Source organism: Nelusetta ayraudi, unplaced genomic scaffold, assembly GCF_046127955.1.
Source record: "Nelusetta ayraudi isolate G7.1 ecotype Tasmania unplaced genomic scaffold, CSIRO-AGI_Nayr_v1 ptg000052l, whole genome shotgun sequence".
Lineage (NCBI taxonomy): Eukaryota > Metazoa > Chordata > Actinopteri > Tetraodontiformes > Monacanthidae > Nelusetta > Nelusetta ayraudi.
This window is the reverse complement of record NW_027466102.1, coordinates 4464163-4490950: the sequence shown is the minus strand read 5'-3', so window position 1 is coordinate 4490950 and position 26788 is coordinate 4464163. Positions and strand designations below refer to the sequence as shown.

The window sequence follows — 26788 nt, the reverse complement described above, 5'->3', positions numbered from 1 at the left end:
AAATGGCTGTTTGTCTCTTTGCGGTGCTGTGATAAACCGGCCACTCGTCCGGGATGGAACCCCGCCTTCACCCCAAGACAGCTGGGATGGGCTCCAGCAGAAACCCTGGCGACCCAGGAGAAGCCACGACAGCAAATGAGATGAACTGAGTTAAGAAACGCAGAAGCAGAGGGGTTCATCTTTCAGAATTTATGTGTGTTACGATGTACCTGAAGAGCAACTAAGGTGTTGTGACAGTGTGACAGCCTCAACTTTATCCGTTACCCTCCTTCTGTTGATTCACGATTCAGGGTTCAAGATTCAAGATTCAAGATTCAAGAACTTTATTCGTCACACGCTCATGCCGGATGTGCAGTGAAACGTAAAAGTGGCAAAGCTTACCCAAGACGGCGCAAACGGAAAAAGCAACATTCACAGTAAAGACTGAAAGAGCAGCAGGGACAAGCTAAAATAACACTAGGCCACCAGAGATCCTCTGCAAGTGTTCAGAAGCCCCCGAAACATATATCATCATCTTCTTTCAGTCGGGCCAGATCCTCATTTCAGGGAATGACCTCACGATATCACTCTGGCTACTTTTGACGTGGGGAATCTTGGTGCCATGGTGGAGACCTTGGGGCTCCCTCGCCACGTAAAAAAGGGCCGCCGTGCTTGATGGAAGCGCAGCCAGCTGGCACTTTCATCTGCGAGACGGCAGCCTTTTGTGGTCAAATTGAACAGCTTTAGCTGATTGAACTTTTCTCTTCCGCATTACAGATGGACGAGGAGGAGTTTTATTTAACGTGGCCCTGGGTCACGCTAAAGCGCAGAGCGAGAGGTTATCAGGGAAAGGATCTGCAAGATTGGTATTATCCTCGGTGGTGTCCTCACACCTCTGGTCGGTGTCATTTGGAAGTGATTTCAAGGCAGGTGGGCCGATTCTCAGAGATGAAAGGGCAACAATTTCAAGTCATTAAGTAACGGATATGATTAGAATCCCCTTTTGGATACTTGCACTGCATACATTTTGCATACATCTGCCTTTTCTGAACGGTGGTGGTGGGGGTGGGGTCTCCGAGTCCCACTTTCTACAGCCGACTCAAGAGGCTGCCAAGGATGCGCACACTGCTACAAACCTGGCAGTTTCTGAAATCACTCCGCAATGGCCATTAAACAGGAACAGAAACTTGCAAGGTCAAACTTGACTTCATCGCAAAAATCAGTACTGTTAGCCTATTAGCATAACTGCCCAAGACATTTTTGGGCCAAATTGTGATATCTGCCTAACTTTACCAATGTGATTGCTAGAAAATGTGTTTTTTCGTGTTTTTCCCGAAAACGTTCAAATATGACTTTGGTAACTATGCTATTAGGCTAACGATATACAGACAACATTTGTTGGCAACAACATATGTGTGTTTTCTATGCTTTACTTAAGGACTGTTTTCCTTCTATCCATCCATCCATCAAATATCCTGTATCGCTGCTTAACACTTGCTTATCACTGCACACGGACCATGTGAAATTGGAAAACATCAGGTTGGAACTCACACAGGGTCAATTAAGATCTGAACCTGATCACACCTGAAGAGCATTTGGGACAGTGAGTCGAGTGCAAACGACCTGGAACGGACGTGGCCAGGATCATTATGGAGGTTAAACTGGAACCAGAATTAGACTTAATGTCATCTAATGTGAGGACAACATCTGTCCTGTGAACCCAACACTGCTTTCTTTCATTCAATCAACTGTGTGTTAACTACAACGAGCTAAACACTTCTTCTCTTCATGGAGGGAGGATACTTTTCTTATACTGTTACCTGTCTGAATAGTACATGTGGTTTCATCATCATCATCATCATCTCTTATTTGTTCGTTTGTACTTACTGTAACAAGGAAAGGAAAAAAATGGATGTGTTGTGAAGATATATTTCATATTTTTTTTCCTTTAATGAAAATTGCTAAAAAGACGCATCTAAATGGGAAAAATACAAATAAATTGATCAAATGAAAAAAAAACAAAAAAACCCACACCTCACAACACAACCTTTAACCTGTTAAGTTAGTTAGAATGTTCACTAGTGCAACTATAGACCGAGTCCCTCAGTCCGATTAGACTAATATTCCAAACAAGGTGTTTACGGCCACGGCAGCTACGGGACTGCTCCACTATTTCACACCTAAATGAGCACGTTCGCGTTAACTCAGAGGCCTTCACCACCAGCGGGGAGCGTCAAAAAATGTCGCTGGCCGCTGCCGCACTGCTTTGCATCTTCTCTGGGAGCGGGAAAAAAAAACCCGAAACCCTCCCGTCCCCACCAAGAGAAGGCTGTCTCTTCCCTGCGCTGCAGCGACGGCGCTGGCTCTCCTTCCCCTTGCCCGACAGCAGCAGACGAGAACGTGAGGAAACTGCAAGCAGAGGCGCGAGACTCGCTGCGCATGACGCAGACCTCGGCGGTAAACCCGGGGCCGCGCGTCGCAAAAACCGCAGCCAATGCGATGGCGAAGGAAATGAACGCTGCCGGGACTCACAGCAGGTGCGCTAACGTCGCTCGACTGCTCATTTTGAGCGTCGTCGCTGCTGCTGCATATTGAAGATGGAGTGTGATTACTTTCCTCCCTGGAGCCGGGAGGTGGGGAGCGGGAGGTGGGAGGAAGTGCGTGCGCAGGTGACGGGCGTTTGAAGGTACCGGGGTCGGGGGTGTAGTGCGGTAGAAGCCATAGGGCGTAGTGGGCTATGACATCACAATCTGCAGTGCTGCTAATTATTTTAATTTACTGAATTTTATCATTGGAAGATCCTGACGCTTATTGGAATCTGAATCCTGAATGGAAAGCTAGAAATCATCATTTCAAACAAATAAAGTTTTGCAATGGAAGGTAAAAAGAAATAGGTAAACAAAAAAAAAAGAACACAGAATAGAAAACATAGAATAAATTCTGTTGGACGCACACACATGATGTACAGTGACATTCTGTCCTGAGGAGCAGTGGGCAGCGGCTGTGAAGCACCCAGGCACCAGAACGTCTGGATAATAACCCAAACCTTGTGTGTGTTTGGGAAGATTTTCATGCTTTTTGACTTTGGAAACCCGACACAAAAACCCCACTGTTTTGTACTCTACTGTTTTGCTGCCATATGAGTTTGTAACCCACGCTCGCCGGCCACTTCATTAGGCTCAGTTAGCGAGTACCGCGTAGCTAGCAAAGAGGCCGAATAGTTCACGTAGTACACACGCTGCTCCGAGGTTCCTCCTACTCCGTCTGCTCCGTCTGACCTCTGACCTCTGACCTCTGACGTCAACACGGCATCTTCCTTCGCACAACTGCTGCTCGACGGCAGGGGCGGAGACAGAAATGTTTCCTTGGGGTGGCCACAGGGTGAGATCATGACTCCCATAGGAGTGGCAATAAGTCGATACCTGAAATGTCTATGTGACTTTTTATTATTGTCGTTTCTATTTATTAAATGTTTTCAGTGTGACCTTATGACAGATGACCTATGAATTAGAGAACAGAAAAATCTTCACCAATGTTGATATTGATGATAAACCTACGTCAGTTTGTTCCTACTGTCCTATGGTCAGGGTTAGATTAAAGTTTCAGCTAGCTTAAAGATTTAGTTTAGGTTTTAATTTCCTGTCTTGTTTCCCCAAGAACAAACCTGAGTCCAATTATCAAGTCAGAAATACATGTAAAAAAACAAAAAACAAAGCCGCTGTACATCAATCAATACAAATAAAACTTGAGAGGCTGTAGCGTGGAAATAATAATCCCCCACCGCCACTGGGGGGGGGGTGTCATGGCACCACTGGCCACCACATAGCTCCGCCCCTGCTGGAGTGAACCCTACACATGGAATTTCCCAGCAAACCACACCGCCAGGCACTTCTTCCCGTCCTGATTCTCACTTTATGATTGGAGCCGGTCGTCTACGGAGCTAAACGCGGCCAGTTGCTGCCGTGAGATTTGCTGACTGGCTGTAACAACACTGGACCTAATGAAACCGACGCTAACCGCGTATAATTGTCGCCACCGCGCTGGAACCAACGCGTGGAAATTTTAGTGGAAAAAACAACAACCGCGAAACGAATTTTCCGACGCCCCCGCGGGGCACCACCGCATGGCGTGGATCCCTGATCACTCTCCGTCCCGGCGTGACGCACATGACGCGGCACGAACCCCCCCCCCCCCCACCTTCCGCTCCCGCCGCTCGGCGTCGCGCCGGCTCGACACACGCATTACGCCTCGGCCTCCGAATAAACACGGCAAAGAGGACGTGACAAGCGCGGATCAGTCGGACGCTCCCTCGGCAGCGACGTTGACTGGTGTGATATTGTGACAGAGGAGCCGGGCCACGGCCGAGACAAATCAATGGCAAGCGTGGAGAACGGCTGCTGATGCGCGGAGAAGCGTGTCTGAGTGTTCATGTCGGGGTGGTGGTGGTGGTGGGTTCACAGTTGGTAGCGTCTTCGGTCAAGGGGGGGGGGCAGATGAGGTCGCACTGGGAGAAGGCGCCCAGTTACGGCGAATTGAAAAATTACACCGATCAGTGACATAACGCAATCCGTCACGCAGAGCGCCGGCCCTCCGTCTGGCTCCCGAGGCTGAAACAGCCATTGTTTAGCGCACGGAGCGACACGCAAAGAGGCCTCTATATATTCAGCCTTTCATCCCAGGAACATTCTTTTTACGAATGGCTGAATGGACACGAGGCAACATGTCGGAGCTTTAGAATTTTCAATTTCTAGTTTACATAATCAGTGAACAAAAAATATTGCAGAGATGCAAGTTCTTAGGTTCATCGGTTCTAATTTCTTCTTTTTTTTTTTATATATTTTTTTTTTAGAACTTTTCTAAATGATACATTTTCAGTGAAAAGCAAAGCTGGAAGCTGTAAGTTAGTGCTGTTCGTGCTATATATATTAAAAAGCAGTCAGTCACACCGCATACAGTAGTACTGACAAAAGCAGGAACATCAATCTCATGAGTATGGGCGTGCGTGAAACTGAATTCTTAATGAGCCGATTTAATTTTTTTTAAAGCTGATCATATTCAAATCATGGATCATGTCAAGCATTCCAGAAGTGAATTTGGGTGTCCTGCTCACTTTCCTGTTCTAAAATGGCAAAACCCAAATAAAGAGGGAGAGAAACTAATGAAGGAAAAGTTTCAACAGTTTGAGGAGGAAAAAAAAAAAGAAGTGCGTGGACTGAGCCATGAGTGAAAGCCACCACTGGAGTGAGATACAGTACAACTGTCAGCCAAGACTTGAGTCCCAACATCAGCAGTTAACAGTCTCTAAACACAGAGATTGCCATCTTAAAGAGCTGATTTTTTTTTGGTTTTGTTTTCACTGAAAAATTAAGGGTAACGTCTTTGTGCTCACATATCTTGTACATAAATATTCTCGAATATAAAAGTGGAAGACTGAGAGCAAATAATGACTTCTTGCGGCTGGCGTGCGTTGGCTCTAAACCGAACGGTGCCGCAGCTCCTTTGATGTTGCCGTGCGCGCTGGGAATTTCTCTCCACAGGGCAACACGGAGCTCGTGCATGTTGCGTCGAAGAGATATTTTTAGCTCCCTAGTTACACTTTGGCGGAAAAAAAAACAACAAAAAACAAGCAAACACGCACGCTTGCACGCAGGCAGAGAGCATGTGTGTGACGCGCAGTGTAAATAGATGTAAGGTGAGTTGAAGGACTCTGGTATCAGGTTGGTGTCATGAAATAAATATTATGATAACAACGCTTACAGTGAGGGGTCATGGACGAGATCTTTGAGGTTGATGCCACTGCGGTCCTCTGCCAGGTTTCGAAAACAGCTGTCACTCACTGAAAAACAAGACAAAGGAAGGAATTAGCATGCAGACTTGTATGTCGTAAAGAGGTTCTCCCGTAATCACAGTTGCTCACATTTGAAACAACAGAAAGAGTCTATCACATTTTTTTTTTTAAAAATGAGTTAAAACGTAATATTTGCCTCCTTGGAAATCAAGTAACCTCCCATTTTCAGGGGAAGTGACTTTATTGATTCAAAGTGGGAAACTGAGCTTACTGAGAATTGATGAAATATGCCAAATTGGTTTGTGTGTGAACTGAACACACAAACCAGGAGAACATCGATGATGGTCTCCAAACCAGGAGACCTAAGAGGTGTTTGGCCTGACGGTAGTGCCACTAGCATTGGACAGACATTTCACACCCGACACTCAATAAATCACAGGTTCTGATAACGCTGCATTACACGAGGAACGAACTGAGAAGCCCGGTGTGTAAGAGTTTAGTTGCATCTCGAAAAAGAACAAATATTTATGTTTATGTAAAATCACAAAACCGCGATTAGAGCCTCCTTACTTCATCAAACTTTTAGGTTAAAAAAAACAAAACAGAACTTTGATACAAATAGATTACTTTTCAAAAATGTTACATATTGAACCTTAAGAAGTGAACAACAACACAGGACGGTAAAAAAACAAACATCTGAGTAGCCTGTCACAACAAAAAAAAAATGAATGACAGAGCTCCAGTCGTGGCTCAATAACCAGCTGATTGTTTGGACGTCAACGCTGTATGTACTCTCACCGGCCACTTGATTAGCTAAAAATGTTTGCTTGTTAACACAAATTGCTTATCAGACACGTGGTGGAGGCAGCAGCAGCAGTTTGGCGCATTTAGTGCACGTGGACGCGGCAAAGGCGACTTGCTGGGGATGAAAGGTGGATTTACAGCGGGTGATTTTGAACGCGGCGCGTGGCGCGCACACTCAGCGGCCACTGGTACCTGGTAGCAGCCTGGTCTCAGCTCAAGAACCAGCTCGCGCACCACCACCTGACACTCTCCACACCGGTCAACAAGGGCAAGGAGGCCGACTGCATGACCAAACAGCGGTGTAGTTCATAGTTTGGGCTTTTCTGTCTTTTTTTTTTTGTCTTATTTGCCCAATAAGGAAATTGTGTGCGTAAAATGAACTTTAAAAACAGTCCACCCGCGTTAGTTCCCTTTCAGTCACACCGCGAAACGACACCGAGCTGCGGCCGCCTTCCCGCTGACACACTTTCCGACGGCTGCGAGCCGACGTGAAGCCGCCGCCGCCGCCGCCAGCCTCTCACTCCCCGGCTGCGGAGCAGGTGCGAACGCGCCACATGACTCATCGCGGCAATCACAGACGGATACGGTGACGGATGGCGCGAGACAAAGAAATGAGTGCGGCAAAAAAAAAAAAAACTAAAAAAACAAAAACGAAGTGAGGAGGTGACGGAGACGGACAGATGGAGATGGGGTGAGGTAGAATACGAAGGTGGCGATATCGGAGGAGGGAGAGGAGGGTGGTGGTGGTGGTGGTGGTGGTGGGGGGGTGTTGCGAACGTATTCCCACTACCACACCCCGACCCCGAAAGAGAGAGAGAGAGAGAGAGAGAAAAAAAAACTGTGATTCACTGGTTATGGACGGGACTGGAAATGTCATGATGATACCTCGGCGAAGTGCCGTGATCCGTGAAAGGAAGAGGAGGAAGGAGAGGAGGAAGAGGGCGGCAGGCGAGTGTGAGCGCGCGGCCACGGCAGCCCGGGGCCCGAGGTGGAGAGAATCAGGGATTTTCGCAGGTGGAGAAGAGGGGGGTGGAGAGGTGGGATTTGGGTGAAAGAGGGGAGAAAGGCGGCGGAGGTAAACAGAGGGCGCGCGGACGCGGCTCCGGGCTCCGGGCAAATAAACGGGGAGAGTGCTGACATTTGCACACCGAGCCGGCTCGGGGAGGGTGGAGGAGGGGGAAGAAAGAGGCATGAAGAGGGGGGGGGGGGGAAGAGGAGGCGTCCTGCTGCAGGAGGAGCACGTGCACGCTGCCGTAGCGGCAACGTTTAAAATAAAAAGGGGGGGGGGGGGAATTTCCTTTAAAAGACTGCAGTATTCCTTAAACGTGCACGCTGGCTCGCACACACACACACACACACACACACACGCGCGCGCCCAGTGAACCCTCCTCAGTCTTTCTCTCCCCGCTACCCCCCAACACCACGCGCCCCCCCTCTCCTCCCCCCCACACCCCCTTGATCTAAAAATAGCTGCTCCACTCTCCTACAAGAGGCAGCAACCGTTCTGAACCAATCAACATGCTCTGTCAAAGACATCGGTGCCCACCACCACCACTCCGCACGTGCACGAGCGTGCAACAGGGGGAACTCCTGACTGATGGCAACCAAAGCCCCCCCCCCCTTGCCGGTGTGCGGGGGGAAAGTCACGAAAGAGACTTTTTTTTTGACAGACAGGAGCGCCAGAAAAAAAAAATCAGAGGAGGGGGCAGGGGGAGGGCAAAAAGAGGCAGGGAAGGAGGAAGGGGTGAGGGTGGAGAGGGGGAGGAGAGGGAGGAGAGGGAGGAGAGGGAGATGGTTGAAGCAGCCAGCTTCAAAGGAATATTAATGCGGGGGCTGAGACAAGGAGGGTGGTGGAGGGGTGGAGGCGGGGAAGTACGGGAAGTCGTGGAGCTTCTCCCCCCCAAAGCTTTTAGGCTCCGCCCACCCCTCGACAGGTGGACCCCTCCCCCCGTATTCGTTCACTCGCAGCCCTGGTGATCCACCAACACGCAGCACGCTGAGGGGCCGTTTACACGGAGTCGGAATTTTTTGAAACCGCGCTAAAAAAACCCCAACATGTTTACGCAAAGCTGTATTCAAAAAAAAATAATCTCCTTTACACGGATACGCTGGAAACGACTGAAAACAATGTAGTACCTACGCCAAAGCCTGGTGTGGCGCAGCAAGTTTACTCCCTGAAGGTGGAGGAAGGAGAAGAACGCCTGAAGCACGTCGTGTTTAAAGAGGCAGTAGCTCGCTAACAAAATTAGCATCACCATGAACAGAAAGAAAGACCGCTGGTGAAAAGACGGTGTGGATAAACGACAGAGTTGAACTTCTGCCTCGAGTTACTTTAGAACACAAAGCCTTAAAAGGTCGATGCAAAGATTGACTGGGAGTCGTGCCAGTAAAAGTTTGCTAACATTTTTGAATTAATAAAAAGTAAAACACGAGGTTTGCAAATTGCAAATTTTCGGTGTGTTTATTTTCACTTTGCACACAATCCACGATGGATCCACGAGCACCGTGTTTTATTGTTCACTGTCGTTTGCGGTAACAAGTCCGTTGCCCGACGTGGTTGTTGTTGTCACGAGTGGTCGTCTGCACCTCACGGCAAACTCAGGTTGCAGGGTGGGGGAGGGGTTTAGAGCTGTGACATCAGCGCTTCCAAAAGAAGTTCGGTTTCGGCAGTTACACCAATCTGGGCAGGCGACGCTTAAAAAAAAAAAAAGAAAAGGAAAAAAAAAAATCCACCCCGAGGAATGCGTTCAAAAAAAGCGCGGTTTCGGTCAGTCCGGTTTCGGTGGAAACGCCGACTGCACCACGCAGAGACGGCGGGGTTGCCACTCACTGACAGCGAACACGCTGCACAGCGAGCGAAAGGTCAGCGCTTGTATGCGGCGGGAAAACTGCATGGAGACGGACGGCTGAGCTGTCAGAGGGCAGACGGTGCTACGACCTGAAACTTCCCAATTTGGAGATCCAAATAATATCTATCTATCTATCTATCTATCTATCTATCTATCTATCTATCTATCGATTTCATGCTTGTATTTCTTTTACAGTTTATGGCATAAAAGTACAACAACATGTGTTTCATCCAGGGAACGCCAGCCAATAGTTTCAGGTGTTTGGAGAGAGCTGCTTTTGTTGAATGACATGTATTTACCTCTATGAGGGTGGAGTTGTGAAATAGTAAACAAAAACAACAACAAAAACTGATCTTCAGTCAAGAAGTTGTGCAAAAACGTACAAATGTTCAGGGGTAATTGTTTTGTTTGATGTTTTGATGTTTTGATGTTTTCCAGGTTTTAGAAAAGTCGGTCAGGATTGCCCTTCGACGAGAAGTACTCACACAAACTGGGCTACACATGTTGGAAGAACATCTTCAAAAACGAAACAAAAAAAAAATACATAAACATAAATCAGATACAGCCAATTTGACTGTTTGTATAGTAAATGTACCAAAAGTTAAACTTGAGTGAATGACTATTGACTCCCATCATCTCATATTTGGCTCCACCAGTGTGTGTATGTGTGCGTGTGTGATGCAGTCTGGAGGTCCCCAGGCTACAGCAGTGGGAGGAGAGCAGGAGGCCTGAACTTCAGAGGCATTATGCACTGCAACACAACAACACACAACCCGTACACAAATACCATTTCCACGCTCTCGAGGGTTAATCGCTGAGCCACAGCAGAGCGAGAGAGATCACGACACTGGGGACGACATCAAGAAGGCCAAAGGAAAGAGAGCTGATCGAGGAGGAAGTAAGAAAAAGTCAATAGCGAGTCGGAGTGAATAGGCAAAAAAAAAATCACACGGGGAGTTATTGGTAAAGAGGGAAAACGATAAAACACATCAAGTCTGAAGCTCCTCTTTTCCTCTGCGGCTGTTTGTGCGATGAAACGCTGTAAAACAGAGTTACTCAAACACAGATTTGGCCCTAAAAGGAACAGTTTGCCTATGTTAGCTGCGTGCATTTTTTTGTGATGTGATTAGACTATAGTTATGACGAGAAATATTTGAAACTTTAGGTATTTGCGCAGTTTCAAATCAAAATATGAGGTAATATCGAAATACCGGGGTTGAGTACTCTACTTATACATGTAAAATACGTGCCGATACCACAACACCGATAACACTCGCATGGGCATGTATATGACAATTTTGTTAAATTTGTGTTTGTACTGCAGTGATTTGATATGCAAATTTAGTTTGGCACAGTTTTTCCTTTTGGTTTGATACCCGTCTAGACATGCTTGGGGACAGACAAAAAGAAAATACTTAAGGATGGCCCCTTAATGCTGCGATGTGGGTGTGATCTGTCCGGGAACCAAGCCCAGGACCCCGAGTCTCAAGCCAGACACTAATCAAAGGTTAAGTGTGTAATATTTGGAAATTTTGAAGAAGTGCTATCAAGTGGTTAAATTTTTAGATTGCAGTGCCTTTCACTCTCTTTCCCCCTCCTGAGCTTGCCTGTGAGCTACGGTTTCCTGCGCACCCAAACCTGGATACCTCATCTGTCATCTTCTTTTTTGGTTTATTTGAGGATGAAATACGATAAGTGCTATCAGGCGGCTGGATTGTCCCCACCAGGCTTCCTTAGAAATATGGCGGCGCAAGATGGCAGTTCTTTTATGATAACAGTTCTAAGGGTTTGAAAACCAAATTACTTTAATTGTACTATGATTATGCACTTTTATTAATGTATTTATGGGCAGTGTATTAAGCTTTCACCAATAGAAAAATCATAAATCAAGCCAAATATTACACACTGAACATTTAAATGTGCCATATTTAGTACCACCTTACCACTTTATCAATGTTTTCCAACCAATGTCTGTCTCAGGCTATCAGTAAAGCCCAAAAAGGATTTGAAATAGTCCGCCCTTACTTTTTTAGTTCTCTAAAAAAAGTTTGAGAAACTAGTCTTATGTGACATCATTAAGGGCGCTGAAATTTGACTAATAATAATAATGATAGCTATTACTTTGCCTAGGTTAGTGACAACCTCCCCAGCTTGGTGTCTTTTCCCTGTCCCAAGGTCACCTTGTTTATCTCCCACTCTGACTACTGTATCTGGGAGGCCAGACAAAAGCATCAAGTTTAGAAGGAAGTTTTTTTTTTGATGCTATCAAAGACAAGCTGTGGGCCAGAACTTTGGGTCTTGTGCAGACTGGATGTTCTCCACGTATAGTAGAGAAGCCGGGGCTTGTTCTCTGAGCCGGAAAGCTACGTGCTGTCAGTCTGTCAGCCACCGACGGAGGGGTTTTCTAAACTGTTACTACGCTCCACTCAATCATTTCCAGAACATAAAGCAGTCAGACCTCATTATCTCCCGGGGATCCCGCACTAATAGGCCTCTAACAAACACACAGCCAACACAGTTTGCCGAGACTCATGGACACGCGCGCGCTCACGCACACACACACACACACACACACACACACACACACACAAACACTGACGCCTCTCCTTCCAAGGTACTTAAACACGCCTATGCACACAAAACGCGGCCTCGCGCACCTGAATCAGCAGTTTCACACAAAACCCCGGAGCAAAGGCTGAGTGCCAGGAGTCATCAGGAGTCTGATCTACTCCAAATATGAACAAGACTTATCTGCAATTAGTCCGTCCATCAAAAAGCCAATATTGATACGGTTGGAAGTCCATACTTCTAGTTCTAGTAGTAAGAAAGGAATATGCATTCGACCAAATGCAGCAAATTTACTTAGATTTTTTCCTGCTGAGATAAAAACTTAAACATTTTTTTTTGTACTTTTTTAAATTTTCTTTGTTGAGAAATGACGCAGGAAGGTGTGAGAATAGCGAGTATATGCTCTGGCACATCGGCGATCCTGAGAGCAGGATTAGCAGTGATAACGATGGATGGATGGATGGATGGATGGATGGATGGATGGATGAACATTGGTTCATGTACCAGAAACATGTGAAATCCCATCCAGAGATTCATATTAAAGAACAATTTTCCCCATCCGAGCAGACCACACGCTGTTCTCCCTCCTTTTGGCAGAGGAGCCAATGATCCTTCGGGGGGGGCTTTTCCCGTCGAGGAAGTACTCGCTGGTGTGTGTGGGGGGGTACGGGGCGGGCCTCAACCCCAGAGTGACACCCCCTGGGCCCTGGGCGTCTATTTCTCTGGCTTTCCGCCGTGTCAAGAGGAAGCACTTTGCCCCGGGCCTTGGATTAAACAGGCTTAATGATGAATGGAGGTGTGGTCCCGCCTCCAGAATGTAACGGGGCGGGGAAGACATCTGACTAGGGAGTGGTGGGCGGGGGCGGAGGGGGGCTTTTCGGTCCTAAACCCCTGCTACTTTTCAGGAAAAAAGAAAGGGAGGGAGAAGGGGAGGGGATGGAGGGCGGCGGATGGCGGCATCTGCATTCCACGCTAGGGTAAATTTCCAAATTAATAAAGGCATCGCGGCTGCCGGGGCAAAATATAGTAACGGCAATAACGGCAGATAACCTAATCTAATTTAAGCCCCTCTGTATCTTAGCAACCTTGTTAATTCCGAGAGGAGCAGCGGGGTAAGAAGCGGAGGCGCAACATCCATCATCAAAGACACACCCAGCAGCAACAAACACACACACACACACACACACACACACACACACACACACACACACACACACACATACACACACACCAATTACTCGCAAAACTCTCAAACCCACGACGCCGCACATGCACGCTTGATCCTGCCATTAGCCACTATCGCTGTCGCACCCTGGCGCGGCTGAGTGCGCACACGTGAAGGGGCCCGCGCACACACATGCACACACACACACACTCACACACACACACACAGATCCTCGGGCTTACTGTAAGCAGCCGGGAGAATGCGCGTGTGAGGGTGTGTGTGTGTGTGTGTGTGTATGTGTGTGCGGAGCGGAACAATGGGATCCTAATCGTTGTGGCTGCATTTCAAAGCCCCTCCCACCACCCCCACCACACACACACACACACACACACACACTCTACAACACTGTTTCTAGATAAGATTTGAGAATGCTATTTATATCTGCGGGGAGAGGAGCCAACCAGCGGCTTGATTTTCATTTATTTGAAGTCAGATCTAAATTGGGGTAGAGTTACGTAAGCGCCAAGGAGTGCGGCGACACTCCACCTGCTAATGCTGCCAAGCCAGCCCATTGAAGAAACACTGCCACGGAGAGGAACTGCTCCCGCCCCATCCCGCGAAGAACAAATAAATAACAAATCATCATAATAAAAACAGGACGAGTAGGATCTCAAGCTAAGTGACATAACGTAAGACTTTTTTTTTGGACTGGTGCAAATGTGGAATGAATGGTGATCAGATGTGAATTACTGTTTGAATGTTTTTTATGAAATAATTGCTCCGTGGCTTCAATAAGCTTTGCTGGTGAGAAAGAGGCCCGGCTCACCCGCAAGGGTGCAGCAGCGGGCCAGAGCTGCTGCTACCAATCCGAACCCACTCCAGCGGCGCCGGGGCCAAAATGCGGCAGGCGTGCCCAGCCAAGGACAAAACAGCATAACGTGCCCCCCACCCCCACCCCTCCAACACACACACACACACACACCAGATGTGCAGTGACAGAAAGGCAGCAAGGCCTCGCTTCTTCGCAGCTGTGTCCCATTCAGGCAGCGAGGGTCCATCCCCCGCCCCCCCCTCCCCGCCTCCCCTGACTTGGCCAACTCCTTCCTCCCGACATTTCCCTGGAGAGCACAGGCTGCTCCATCCTAGTCCGGCTCAAGCAGGAGGAGGAGGAGAAGGAAGGAAGGAGGGAGAGAGGCGGGAGGACGGAGGATGGACGGCGCAGAGCCGAGGGAGGCTGAGCCGGGGCAGAACCCTGACAGGATTAAGGGAGCAATTCGCACTGGATGAGAGGGAGGGGAGTGCTCTGAAAGCAGAGAGATGGGAGGGTTCTGGAGGGAGGTGGGGGTGGGTGGTGGTGGTGAGACACAGTGGCGGGAGGAGGAGGAGGAGGGAGGATGGGTGACAGGTCGTGGTGCATCCAGGCAGGACAGACAAGCTGCTGATCACCTCCTGCTTTAACACACAGATTTGTATTACATATACATGCGTGTGTGTGTATGTATATATAGGGAATCCTTCAAGGGAGACACAGAATCAGAACTCAACCGCGAGCTTAAAAACGGCCACCTCGATATCCCGATCTCGGCGTGTTTACGTTTTTCAGCCGGCGATGACTCGGCAGATTCACAAGATGAATCGTCGAGACCAAAACCGTCGAGATTGTATTGACACCTCGCCGCCTGCACAGCTGCCGTTGACGGGCGGCTGAGAAATGGCCGCGGCGCAAACGTTGCACCGTTAATGCGAAGGGCATGGGCTGCTGATGTTGAAAGACGGCCCAGTGCGTTGGAAAGGTGGCAAAATGAGTCGGTTCCAACAGACCAGAATAGATGACTTTGGATCCAACCATCCTCCGCAAAACACGCGTGTTTTGACTGATGCCATGTCCAAGGACACTCCAAAGGCTGGGATAATAATCCTGCATTTGGCACTTTATATTGTATATACATTTGGTTTAAAGCCAAAGCTGGTTTCGCTTTATTAGCATGCAGTAGCAGGAAGCTGCGCTGCAAACGCTAATGGCCGTACTTTCATTATGGCTACACTTTTGGCAATGGCTGTGATGTACCTGCGCGTACACCTTCAACTGGGAAATCAAAAATTGTAACACAATCACACGTGTTTTAGACTTCAGTTGACTCCAGGAAACAAAGTAGATCTAACATCGCCAACCCAACACAAGGGTTGACAGGACGCCTCCGACCTGAAATGAGGTTCATGATTAATCTTTCTATTGTCGATTTTTAAGTCACGGACTTTTAATTCATAAAATGGAAAAAAAAGCCCAGGAAATTCCCAGGGTTCCAGAGTTTATTCCCAGTGTGACGTCACGGTGCTGTACGCGCTGTGTCTCACTCGGCTCGTTCTGATTGGCTGATGAAGTAACACTATGGCACATGCGTTATGGGCAGCATAATGTATTAGCAACCATGCAGCCAAAAACTCTTTTGGTGTGTGCGCGCTGGGGCGAGCTACTCCAAGTTGAACTGAAATGAATGGGCCGACATATTGGATCCCAGGGTCCCTGTACGGAAGGATGTCCTGCATTAACCAATAACAGAGCATGGTTTCTTCTTCCGTGTTTGTGTTGTCCCACCCCTCAGTTAATTCTTCATTGCAGCGCCGCCACAGGCGAGGAGGGGAGTAGGTTCTTCAGATGTTCCCCGGGCAAAGTGCAGAATGAAAACGTGGAGTGGAAGCAGTTGAATGCAGTTGCATGGTGTGTGAACCTGCTCTATATGCAATTATGCACAGCAGAAGAAAACATAGACTCGTTGATTGTTTTTAGCCACATGCTAGCCAATGCTTCGCTAATTACTAAAATAAAATAGCTTCTGGAGGAGCTATAAATGAGCCCAGTCATTATTTGCAGTCACTGTATGTGCACTAAGTCATGGAGGGAGGAGGAAAGATGCTGACCCCGAGCTTTCACCCCCGCCTGCTCTTACTGTCATTTTCCTCCGGAATAAATAAAACATGAGCGGCTGAAGCAGCATACTTAGTCAGCAAGTGATAAGGCGGCGCAGACGCAGGCACGCGCGCACCATCAAGGAAGACACCCACGCAAAGTCAGCTCGGCGGTGACCAATCGGAGCAATAAATAAATAAGTAAATAAATAAATACAGCGATACATAAATAGCTTTGGCCGCAGATATGGCCTCAACTTTTTTTTTCTTTCAGCGCCGCAGCGTCCAACAGACAGCATGCCGCGTCCGCTCGCCGCCATTCCGCCCCGCTCGCGCCCACTCTCAGTCACTCCTCGCACTCTGCGTGGCACTCACCTGAACTACTCTTCATCATCTGAATAGCTGCGAAAAGCCCGAGACTGCGGCTCCCCAGCAGCCCCGCAGCTCTCCGTGCGAAGCCCTCTTGTATTGATGTTTTATTAACGCGGCCATAAATATTGAAAAGACACTTACTAATGAAGCCACGGAGAAAAAAAAAAGTTCCAGAGACAATTTACCGCACCGGGGAAATACAGGGACCTTGAATATGGCATACACCGCTCTCACTGCTTGGCCCACTGCTTTCATCTTATTTCCCCCACCATGGCTGGGATCTCCCCCTAGAGCTCAAATACATCGACTGGCCAACTCAGCCATACATGTTCACACATCTTTTTCTCAACGCTCTTCAGTGCCATCGATGAGACTGGATCGGGCCCGTTGACGCGGTAAATATTATTTGTAAAAAGAAATCTCAGTATAGCGAGCTCTGTTTCCAGAGGTGGCAAAAGTATTCCCATTCTGTACTCAAGTAAAAGTGTGGATACTTTTGTGAAAAAGAAAGTACCAATTCAACTCCTTTACTCAAGTGAAAGTAAGAAAGTACCGTTTCTGAAATGTAAAAATAAAAATGTTTTTATGCATTTTTTTTTTTGCTATTCATGAACCAATATTAATCGTGCAAAAATTTCTGACAAAAAAAAAAAATGAGGACTGAGCAGACCAGAGGTCTTGCATGAGCATCTGGATACGTTTTAACAGCTTTGCTGCTCTCAATTTCATAGCGTTTTTTTCTTTTTTCAGCTGCAGGACAACCAGACTGTAAGCTGTCATAGTTGTGACCAGTGAGCCATTATTGGAGGTTCACACTTACAACAGTGACCATTGTTATTTTCTACATAACAAGTGAATTACTTTGAACAGAATTACATCTTTAAAACACTATTAATCACAAAAGTAACAAGAATGTTTTTTTTCCAATGTAAGGAGTAGACAGTTGAAAAAATGTAGGGAGTAAAAAGAAAAAAGTCAAGAATAAAGAGACAAAATCTACCCAAGTATAGACAGTACCTAAGTATTTGCAGTCTATTCCTTCCTGCCTCTGTCTGTTTCTAAAGGCAGCTTGCATGATGAATGCTATTGCAGCCCGACTGGGAATTGTGGTATAGCCAAGGAGGAGGGCATGTGCACATGCACATACACATGCATGTGCAGCACAGCAAGGATGGGCAGGTGTGTGCCCGCCCCCCCCCGTCCACCACCCCCTGCCCCCTCACTGCATGACATTTTCCATGGCAGAGGGCCCGAGGCGAGCCAGCTCTCCATGGCATTTCCAACAGCTGTTTACATAAACAAGCTAAATGAGTGTTTTCTGAGCATATATGCAGTGCGCATGAGTGCGGCCATTCAGTCTGCTGCAGGACCCCATAAAAGCCGCATAAAACGCCACTCGACACACCAGTCAGCCCACGACTGAAACCATTTTTGCACAAGTGTTTGAGGCAACACCTTCGGGGGAGAGCGAGAATGCGACGTCAAATCACCAAAGCGAGCGTGCAATGGTCATTTATTCATCTCAAAATACAGTGCCGGGTGTGCGAAAACGAAAAATGTCAACGTCTTGATGACGCTGTGTCATGTGATTTTTTTTGGTCGGGCGTCGTCTCGTGATGTCCGAGTGTGAAGAGTGCGATGAAAAGGACGACAAACCACCGTGGAAGAGGAACATCCAGTGGTCGATTCATGTGTGTGCTGAAACATTAAATGGTTTTGAGGGGGTCAAATTAAGTTCGCTCGGAAAGGCATTTGCAGGTGGGTTTCAATATTTCATCCAAAAACTAAATACCCCCTTACTTATTTTGAGGAGTCAGATAGAAAGTAATTTCAAAACGTTTGCAAATCTGGGGTTTGGTCAATTGGATCCCTGTTGTAAGAATGTGGAGACATCATGCTGATCGCTGTGCTGCTGGTGTAACGTCATGGTGTATTGTCGTTTTGGTCACTGGCAAAATAACTAGTTCTGTGTAAAAAAAAAAAAAAAAGGGGGAAAAAAAAAGCCACAGCTTCGCATTCTCGCTTGCATACAGAGCACAATTCTCATCAAATACAGCATCACCATTTCAAAAATATAGCCCAGTCAAAGCGGCGAAGTGTAAGAACAGAGGAACTGAAGTTGGGCACTTGTGCAGTCATTTCCCATTACTGCCTGGAGCACACAATGTATGCAAATGATTTATACATTGCTCCATTTTAATAAAAGGGAGAGGGAAGAGATAAGAGGTTTGATAAGGGATTAATTAGCGCCAGTGCTTATTGAGTCTGGCGCTGTTAATCGGGAAGCAGGTCTGCAGCAGGGAGAAAAAAAAAAAAAAACAGCTGGAGGATTTTTCGTCCACAGATGTAAAACTCTCTCTCTCCGCGGCTTTATTTGCTTTCCAGATGTGACTTTTTGGGTTTCGCAGCTCGGAAAATAACTTGAATCCATCAAACAATGGCAAGGAATGGGTGTCGGGTCTTCCAATTAACTCTGCAAAAAGGGGGAAAGACGATTCCCGAGTTCCAGCGCTCGCTCCACCTCTCAGACAGTGGCCGTGGAAAGATCTGATTGCGTAAATCAGCCCTGTGTGATGTCACAAAGGGTACTGACACCCCTCCTAGGTTAGCGGTGCCACCTTCAGCCAGGTGCTTTTCCTCCCTCCGAGAACCGCCTTTCTTTTTTTGTCCTTTCCAAAACACGTGGAAGGTCAAACAAGGCAGCGGCAGCGGCAGGGGGAAGCTAAAAGTGATAGTTTTAAATAGAAAAATACATCAGCAGAGTGTTGTTTTTTTTTTTTTAAGTTTTGAAGGTGGGTACAATGTGGCACCTTGAAACGGCATACTCCTCGCATCCCATCACGTCATCATGAAGCAGCTCCGCTCGTTAGCCGGGCCGCCGTCCTCTCGTCAGAAGCCAAAGTGAGCCTGAAAGCGTCTCCATCGATTTCAATAAAAAAGCGCTTACACCGGCGTAAGTGCGGCTCCACGTTTCTGATACCTGCAGTCACACCCCCCCTGCCCCTCCCCCCGCCGCCTCCCCCCTCCGTCCGAACCTGCACATCCCTTCATCCCTCAAGCCCCCTTCCTCCCCACTCTTCCTCCTCCCTCTCCTCCTCCTGCTTCTTCCCACTTATCCTCCGCAAGCTGCTGATGCAGGGAAAGCCGGAGCTGCGCCGGTGCAACTACGGTTTAGCTGCGTTTTCATGTTTGCATCCGGGTGCAAAGCCCGTGCAATTTGCATCAGGAAAGAAAAAAACAAAACAAAACAAAAATAAATAAATAAATAAATAACCGACTCGCTCACGTGACTCGGCTCCATCAGGAGGACAGAAGTGTTGCAGGAAAGATGGCCTAACATTAGCAACCCGGGGGGTGGGGGGGGGGTCCTTTGTCTGTTGGCTTTTAGGAGACGTAGCGAAACGTATGTGCCGAGGCCTAATCAGATTGGGTATTGATTGGCCTTCATAGAAGGAGCTTAATGTTCTCCCTGCCTTCTCTGTGATCCCTCGGTCGGAGCGAAGGACAAAAAGGGGGGACTGGCGAAAGATCTGAGGCCATAGTGTCACGGTGTGTCTTACCATGGCAAGGTTAGCCTTGCCAAAAGAAAAAAAAAAAAAAAAAAAAAAAAGACCTCATCAGATCAATCGCCGGTTTTCCGATCAAACTTAACTTTGGCGGACGAGCTGATGTAGGGAGATAATTTGATGAGTGAGGCAGATGCAGATCCTGGGATGAACGATTCGCCGCCGGGAGCATCGCCGTGGTATCCATCGATCCGAACGGATCTCCGCCGGGTTCCCGTAAGGCCACGGCGGCGGCGCTAACATCTCGTCCGCTCCGCCGGGGCTCGGGCCCCCCCCGCGACCGCTCGTGACCGGTCCCACTTCCCCCTTTGCCGTGGCAAATCCCATTTCATGCCAGCGGCACTTCTCGAAAGGAAAGACAAAAAGCCCCATCAGCAAAGCCGCGGCTTTGGCATATTGTGTCGGCAATCGTCGTGAAATGAGCGAGACAAAAGCGGCGGCGGGGCGGGGGCGGGGGGGCGGGGGGGGGGGGGGGGGGGGAGTGGAACTGTAGCGCCCGGGGAAAAAAAAAAAAAAAGTGGAACTCCCTGCACGCTGAACAAACAAAACTAAATAAAAATAAAACAAAACGGGCGACGTTGGAAGATTTGTCTCACTTTCTGAACAATTGTGCTACGACCCCTGAACGTCTTTGTATGTTTGCTGACTCAAACTCAAAGAGTCATTTCCATTGATCTTAGCTTCTAAATTTTCCATGGATTCCATATCCAAACGGCTTCTTTTGGTGAAGAGGTGGTTCAGAGAGATGAGGCAGCGACAAAAAGCAAGAAGCTGCTTGCTACCTTGCTACTTTATCTTTTAATTTGAAGAACAGCACTGAAACCTTTTTCTCAGTGGGCAAACATTTGTTGTGCTTCACTCCCGACTGGACTTTGAAAAAAAAAAAAAAAAAAAAAAAAATTGGTTGACAATTGAAAAGCACAGAGGCGAATAGAAACACAAGCTGCCCACCTGTGGCCAGTGTCCTCTCTGAGATGAACAGGAACCCTTGATCCACCTTGAAGGGCTCGTCCAACATTTTGGCCAATTCACCTGTTAAACCCAATCTCACTGGCCGTCCTGAACAAGACCGAAAGTTCACCAACGTCCTCCAAAATTATACCTCACCTTCACACGTTGGTGAATACATAGATTCATCGGAACCCATATGTTTTTTTTTTTTTCCATTTAGCTGTTTTTGATAAACAAAACCTTTTTCCCTGAAGACCCGATGCCCACATTGTTCACACTGCGCACTCAACCCTGACCATGAGCGGATTTTGTGTATGTGCGAGTTAACCGCGTCCCTTGAACGCCACATGGGTTTCTAACTTCCAACCTGCGTTGATTCGAGCGACTGTGCGACTACATATGCAAAACAATGTTCCGGTAAATAAAACTTAAAAAAACTTAAAAAAAAATAAAAACGCTGATGTGCATTTTTTCCCCTAAGCATCGGCATTATTGGATATTGATGCCTTTAATATGTCACAGTTATTTATTGTTTCTTCTAAACAAGCAGAGAAAACAAACCTGGCGTGCTCCACGTGCATCACAGCTCCTTGATGGGTCCGCTAACGTGCTAGCAGGGCGCCGTGCGCGCGTGTGCCTGCGCAACCCATTCCACTCTTATTTCCCAGGATGCACAGCTCTACCTGCCTTGACTCACACGCACACGCGCGCACACACACGCAGAAGGCATGCCCCGGGCCCGGCTGTACTAATGAAGCAGCCTGTAAGCAGCTACCTTCATTACATTCAATCCTCTGGACAGCGTCAGCAATTACATTGCAGCTTCCCACTGACAGAAGCTCCACACACACACACACACACACACACACTCACACACACACACACACACGCACGCACACACACGCACACAGATAGATGAAAAGTTGTCCTTGGTCTCAAGGCTAGCTGATGTTGGTGCAGGAAGGAATTCCTTCTCCATTTTGTTCTTCTTCGTTGGTGGCAGTTGATTTAGGCGAGGCCTCATTTATCCTGCCACAGCAGCAGCGGCAGCAGCAGCAGCAGCAGCTCCAGCTGTGAATCTAATTTGTTAGAGGCTTCACACTCCTGTTACGAAATATGGTGTAAAAACGGGCATCACAACAACCACATCTGCTCATTATTTTCAGGCATTTTTGTGCAGGCTGGACTTCCTGTGCTTGGCCCGCGTTCCATGAGACAGGCTTTGCTCTTTTGCAGGGTTCCTCTACGCCGCTGACACTGTAGTAAAGCAATGACACCTTCTTGGACTTGCTCCACGGTCGCTTAATACTTCAATACTTGGAGTCTTAAGCGATGAATCAAATGAAAGCTACAGATTTTGCACACAAATTGATCTATTTGAAACAACACTTACGGAGTTATTGAGTTCATAGTTTTAGTATCGCCATAAATATGAGCATGGAGTTTTCATTAATCATATATAACAAAGCAACATTTTATCTGTTTACTCTCTCTGTTTAAATCAAATGATGCGACTTTCCATTAAAGAAATTAGAAAACGCAAGACCTTCCTTTTTTAAACTATCTATTCATCAATAGTTTCCCCCCCCTTACTTTTCTCTTACTGTTCATTTTGTTCAACAGTCAAACATCTAAGGCTGGCCTGATGAATCTGGAAAAAATAAATAAATCAAAAATCCTTGTCAAATAACTTGGACAAGGCCGCTCGGGATTAGTTCTCGCCTTTCCCTCGCCGATTTGTCTAAATCTCTGGTCCTGTCGCATAATCCCTGTTGTCGCATCCAGAGAGACAATGCTTGCGCGCGCGCGTTGCCGTCGTCTCACATTCCTAAAGCGTTCACGTGTACGTCACAAGTGCCGGTACCTGTTTGCCCTCTGCGAATCTGTTGCCATATTAAGAAAAAGACATCATTCGAAAGAACAGGCGGGCGGAGCGGCGAAGCGGAACCGGGGAAATCGAGTGAGAAACGTCCCGTTCAAACATACACGGCCATGCCGGGCGTGTACATTTTTTATATATAAATACATATAAACACCAGTCATCCCTGATGCCAGAGCATAAATGATGCAAAAAGCCAACAAAAAACGCGCCGCGTCAATCAAACGCCGCCGTTTACGTGTGTTTACCGAACTTTTTTTTTTTTTGCGGCGACGTGTTTTTTTTTTTTCCCCCGTGCCCGCGGCCGCGCCTGCGCCGTCGTCTATTAACACTTTGGAGCCCCAGGTGCCGCCACCTGAAAGGTTTTCGTGGTAGAGGCGGAAAGAGGTTTGACGGTGAATAATTGAGGAGCGGAAAGGGAGTACACCTTGACGGAGCGCGCGCGCACGCACGCACCCACACACAAACGGGCACGGATGAGAAGGGTTGAGGTCAGCCATCAAACACACCTCGTTAGGGCGAAGCCGGCCTCCTCCATTATTCACACGGACACGCTCCCGCCGAGATGGAGTGAGTTATTCGCAGGCGGACAGGTAAAAAGCGACAAAGGTGGAGATGAAAATAGCGGATAAAGGGGGGGGCGGCGCGAGATAAAAATGTGAGATGGAAGCAGGGCAGCGCAAGGCTACGTGTGTCACCTCACGCCCCTCCCCCAACTCCCACCCCCCGCTGAGTTCTTGTAACTCTCGTCTGAGTTGATTTCAATCATGCCCTGATGCGGAATTGATTGGCCGCAGCGATGTCAATGTGGACGCGTGAGCAGGCCGGTGACTGATTTAATCACGGCCGATTATGAACGCAGATGCAGGCACCGGTTCGGTGGTGGCGGTGGGAAAAGGCCTTGTGGGTTCACCGCTTCCAAAAGGCACTCAAGACGCACAGGATGCACTCTGCCCTCAGTCTGGAGCCTCCGCATTGACTGCAGCAAATGAAACCTTTTTTTTTTCTTTCTTCAGAAATGAAATTCTCGAAAGGTGTTGACCAAGAATCTTTCGCACACTTGACTCATTAATGATTTCTTTATTTGTTGGGATGGGGGTTGTACCGAGTGTCTTTTTAGGACAACGTCTTTCTACAAATTCAAAATTAATTTTTCAAAATCCAGAAAAAAAAAAAAAAAAGAATTGAAAAGTTTTCTGACACCCTGTCAGAGAATTTATTTTACAAAAGTTTCAGCTGCATTATAGGCACACACACAAGAGTGAATTATTTTGTTGTTTCTTGTTAATAAGACAAAATAAGAAAACTAAATGTACCTTATAGTCTAGATGTGTTCTCCAGTTCTGAGCTGGACGGAACAGTGCCACGTGCAGCATGTGTGTTAATGTTAATCAATCAATGAACTTTTATTTGCGCTAAAATCACATCCAAAAGCGTCTCAAAGCGTTTTGTACAACCAGAGGAAAACCAACTGAGCCCTTCAGAGCAATGTGGCCAGGAAAAACTCCGGGAGGAAATGAGGTGTCCAAAAACATTTCCACCAGACTATAGAGTAAAATAGAAATGTCGAAAAGAAAGAATGTATAAATGTGTGTCAAATAAGATTTAAACATCAATTAAAAATCTGACTCCAGAACTGGAATATCTTGTCACATTCAAAGAAATGCAAGAATGACTCCAAAGCTTTAAATTATGTTTTTGTTTTTTTTAATATCCTGCGGTCCCCTATTACAAATAATTATATGGGATCGGCCATAAATGGGGAGCTCCATGTGTCAGCACCCCGTCAGGTCGGCACAGAGTTCACGTGACCTCCTCCCATGAGTGAAGCCTGAGAGCGCCGCGCTAGACACCTACTAGATGTGGACTGATAAAGGCGGACGGACGCACCACAGCGGCATACGAGGAGCCCTGATGAATCAATGACTGGTTCCCTTGTCCTGCCCGCCCCCCTTTCCACTCGTCCCCCCGCAGCCCTAATTAACACATCAAGCCTGGACACGGGATCCAGTGGCGGGCGACTGGCGCAGTGACTCATCAGTTAAAAACCCTCGGCCGCATCTTTTATCACAATCTGTATCGGCGTCGCTCAGCGGGGCCAAGCCACCTCGGTATCTCTGAAACTGTGTCACAAATGTGGTAAAATTTGAGAAAGAAGTAATTCTGGAAGATGCTTCATTATTAAAGTGAAGATCATCTGAAGCGTCTCTCTTGCAGAAGACGCTGCAATATTGAGGGGGAACTCAACAATACACATGCAAAGGGAAAAAAAATAGGATTCTGTAAAATAATGAGGAGACCTAGATTCAACTGGTTTGATTTTTAAATTACATTTTTCAAAAGTGTCCCATGCAGGCCCCTGTTGCCTCCCTCAGTGGCCGCGTATGCCCAGTCTGATGTGCAAAAGCTACTTAATTATGTCTGCTGGAACAACCAAAGTGCAAATGTGTGGGCAAATCTGCAGCAAGCGCAAAGAGACGGCCATCCATAAAGTGGCCATAGATGGCACTGCCGTGCCACATCTCCACAAGCATGTGCAGGAAATTGCAAAAGGTGTGCGAGGATCGTCTGATACCTCGGTCGGCTGTGCTGCCGCTGCTTGCGCTCTGCTAGGGAAGACAGAAATTAACGAGAAGGAATTCTGCACGGACAGTGACGAGGTCAAAGAGCGTAAAGCTAAGTCCGAGTAGTACGCGCAGTTAAGTCTTTCTTTGTATTACCAAAAACTCAAATGAAACACTTGGTCTGTCGGTTGGTCAGTCGGTGAAGTTCATCCAGGGCCTGCATAGCCAAAAAGCCAGTCATGGTAGATCACAGAAAGACGAGATGCCCTCAAGGTCATCTTTGGTCATGACAAAACCTAGCCATGCAGCGCAGTGCAAGTCAGCAAGGTCAGTTGCATTTTATTCTTTGGTTCTTCAAATCATTTTGGTTTTAGTGCTTTCAGGACTTGCAGGGGAAAAGTGTGTTTTTATTATGTGTGATTTAATCGTCTGAATTTCCGTTTTAGGTTAGACATTCAGGAGAACTGTTGTTGTTTTGTTTTTTTAACAATTAGCTTGATGTTTGCTCCTTGTACCCCTTGACTCCCTTGAAAAACACATTCATGGCTTTATGCCACAGATGACCTACTAGCAGTTCCAAACTCCACCTCCGCTTTAACAAATAGTGATGTTATACAGATATAAACAGCAGTGTACAAACAAGTCTCACTCTCTGAGCAACACAGAGAGACTGATGCAGGCTTTTCCACAAGCAAGAAGTCCAGCCATCTGGACGACAGTGACAGTCTCCTTCTCCTTCTGGTCTTCCCAAGAATACCGTACAATCAAGAAGCTACAACTGATTCAAAAATTTGCAGCAGGAGTTCTCACTAGGACCAGGACCATTAACGCCTATTTGAAAATCCTTACACTGGCTGCTACTGTGTGTTAGTTTTTGTATCGATTTTAAAGTTCTTTTAATAGTTTTTAAAGCACTCCTTGGACGTGCACCAGACTATATCTCAGAGATGCTTTTATTGTATGAACCAGGAAGTCCTCTCAGATCCTCTGGCTCTTCTCTGTTCCACGGAGTACAACACAAATATGTGCCGATGCTTATTTCAGCCACGATGCTCCAAAACTGCAGAACAGTCTGCAGGTGGATTTGAGAGAAGTTAGAAATCAGAATCAGTTGAAGACATGAAAAAGAAACGATAGTAACCCCAAACGCGGCAGCAGAGTTTTCCAGCTTCAAACTTTTACTAAACATGCGTAAGTGGCTGCAAAGGTGTCACTTGTGTCAAGTCTGGACGTGACGTATCCTCACTGAGAGAAGAGCGAAGAATGACACTCAAGGCTTCTCTCTTCTCCCGACTGACTTTGGCAAAAGGTTCAGTTTAGCATCACAGTGTGACGCAGCTCGCTACGGGGCCCTGACGCACATCAAGTGTCACCCCTCTCACTAGCAGCAAACCAT

The 26788-nt window shown here is 47.3% G+C and overlaps 1 protein-coding gene across 3 annotated transcripts in view; it reads right to left on the bottom strand.

The window, feature by feature from the left end:
• The window catches only part of gphnb (gephyrin b), a 101285-nt gene that overhangs the window by 61860 nt on the left and 12637 nt on the right, over window positions 1–26788 (bottom strand). For all 3 annotated transcript variants that reach the window (XM_076037709.1, XM_076037710.1, XM_076037711.1), the window contains exon 2: window positions 5737–5815. In XM_076037709.1, the coding sequence (XP_075893824.1) occupies window positions 5737–5815 (79 nt within the window). The remainder of the gene's footprint in view (window positions 1–5736; window positions 5816–26788) is intronic.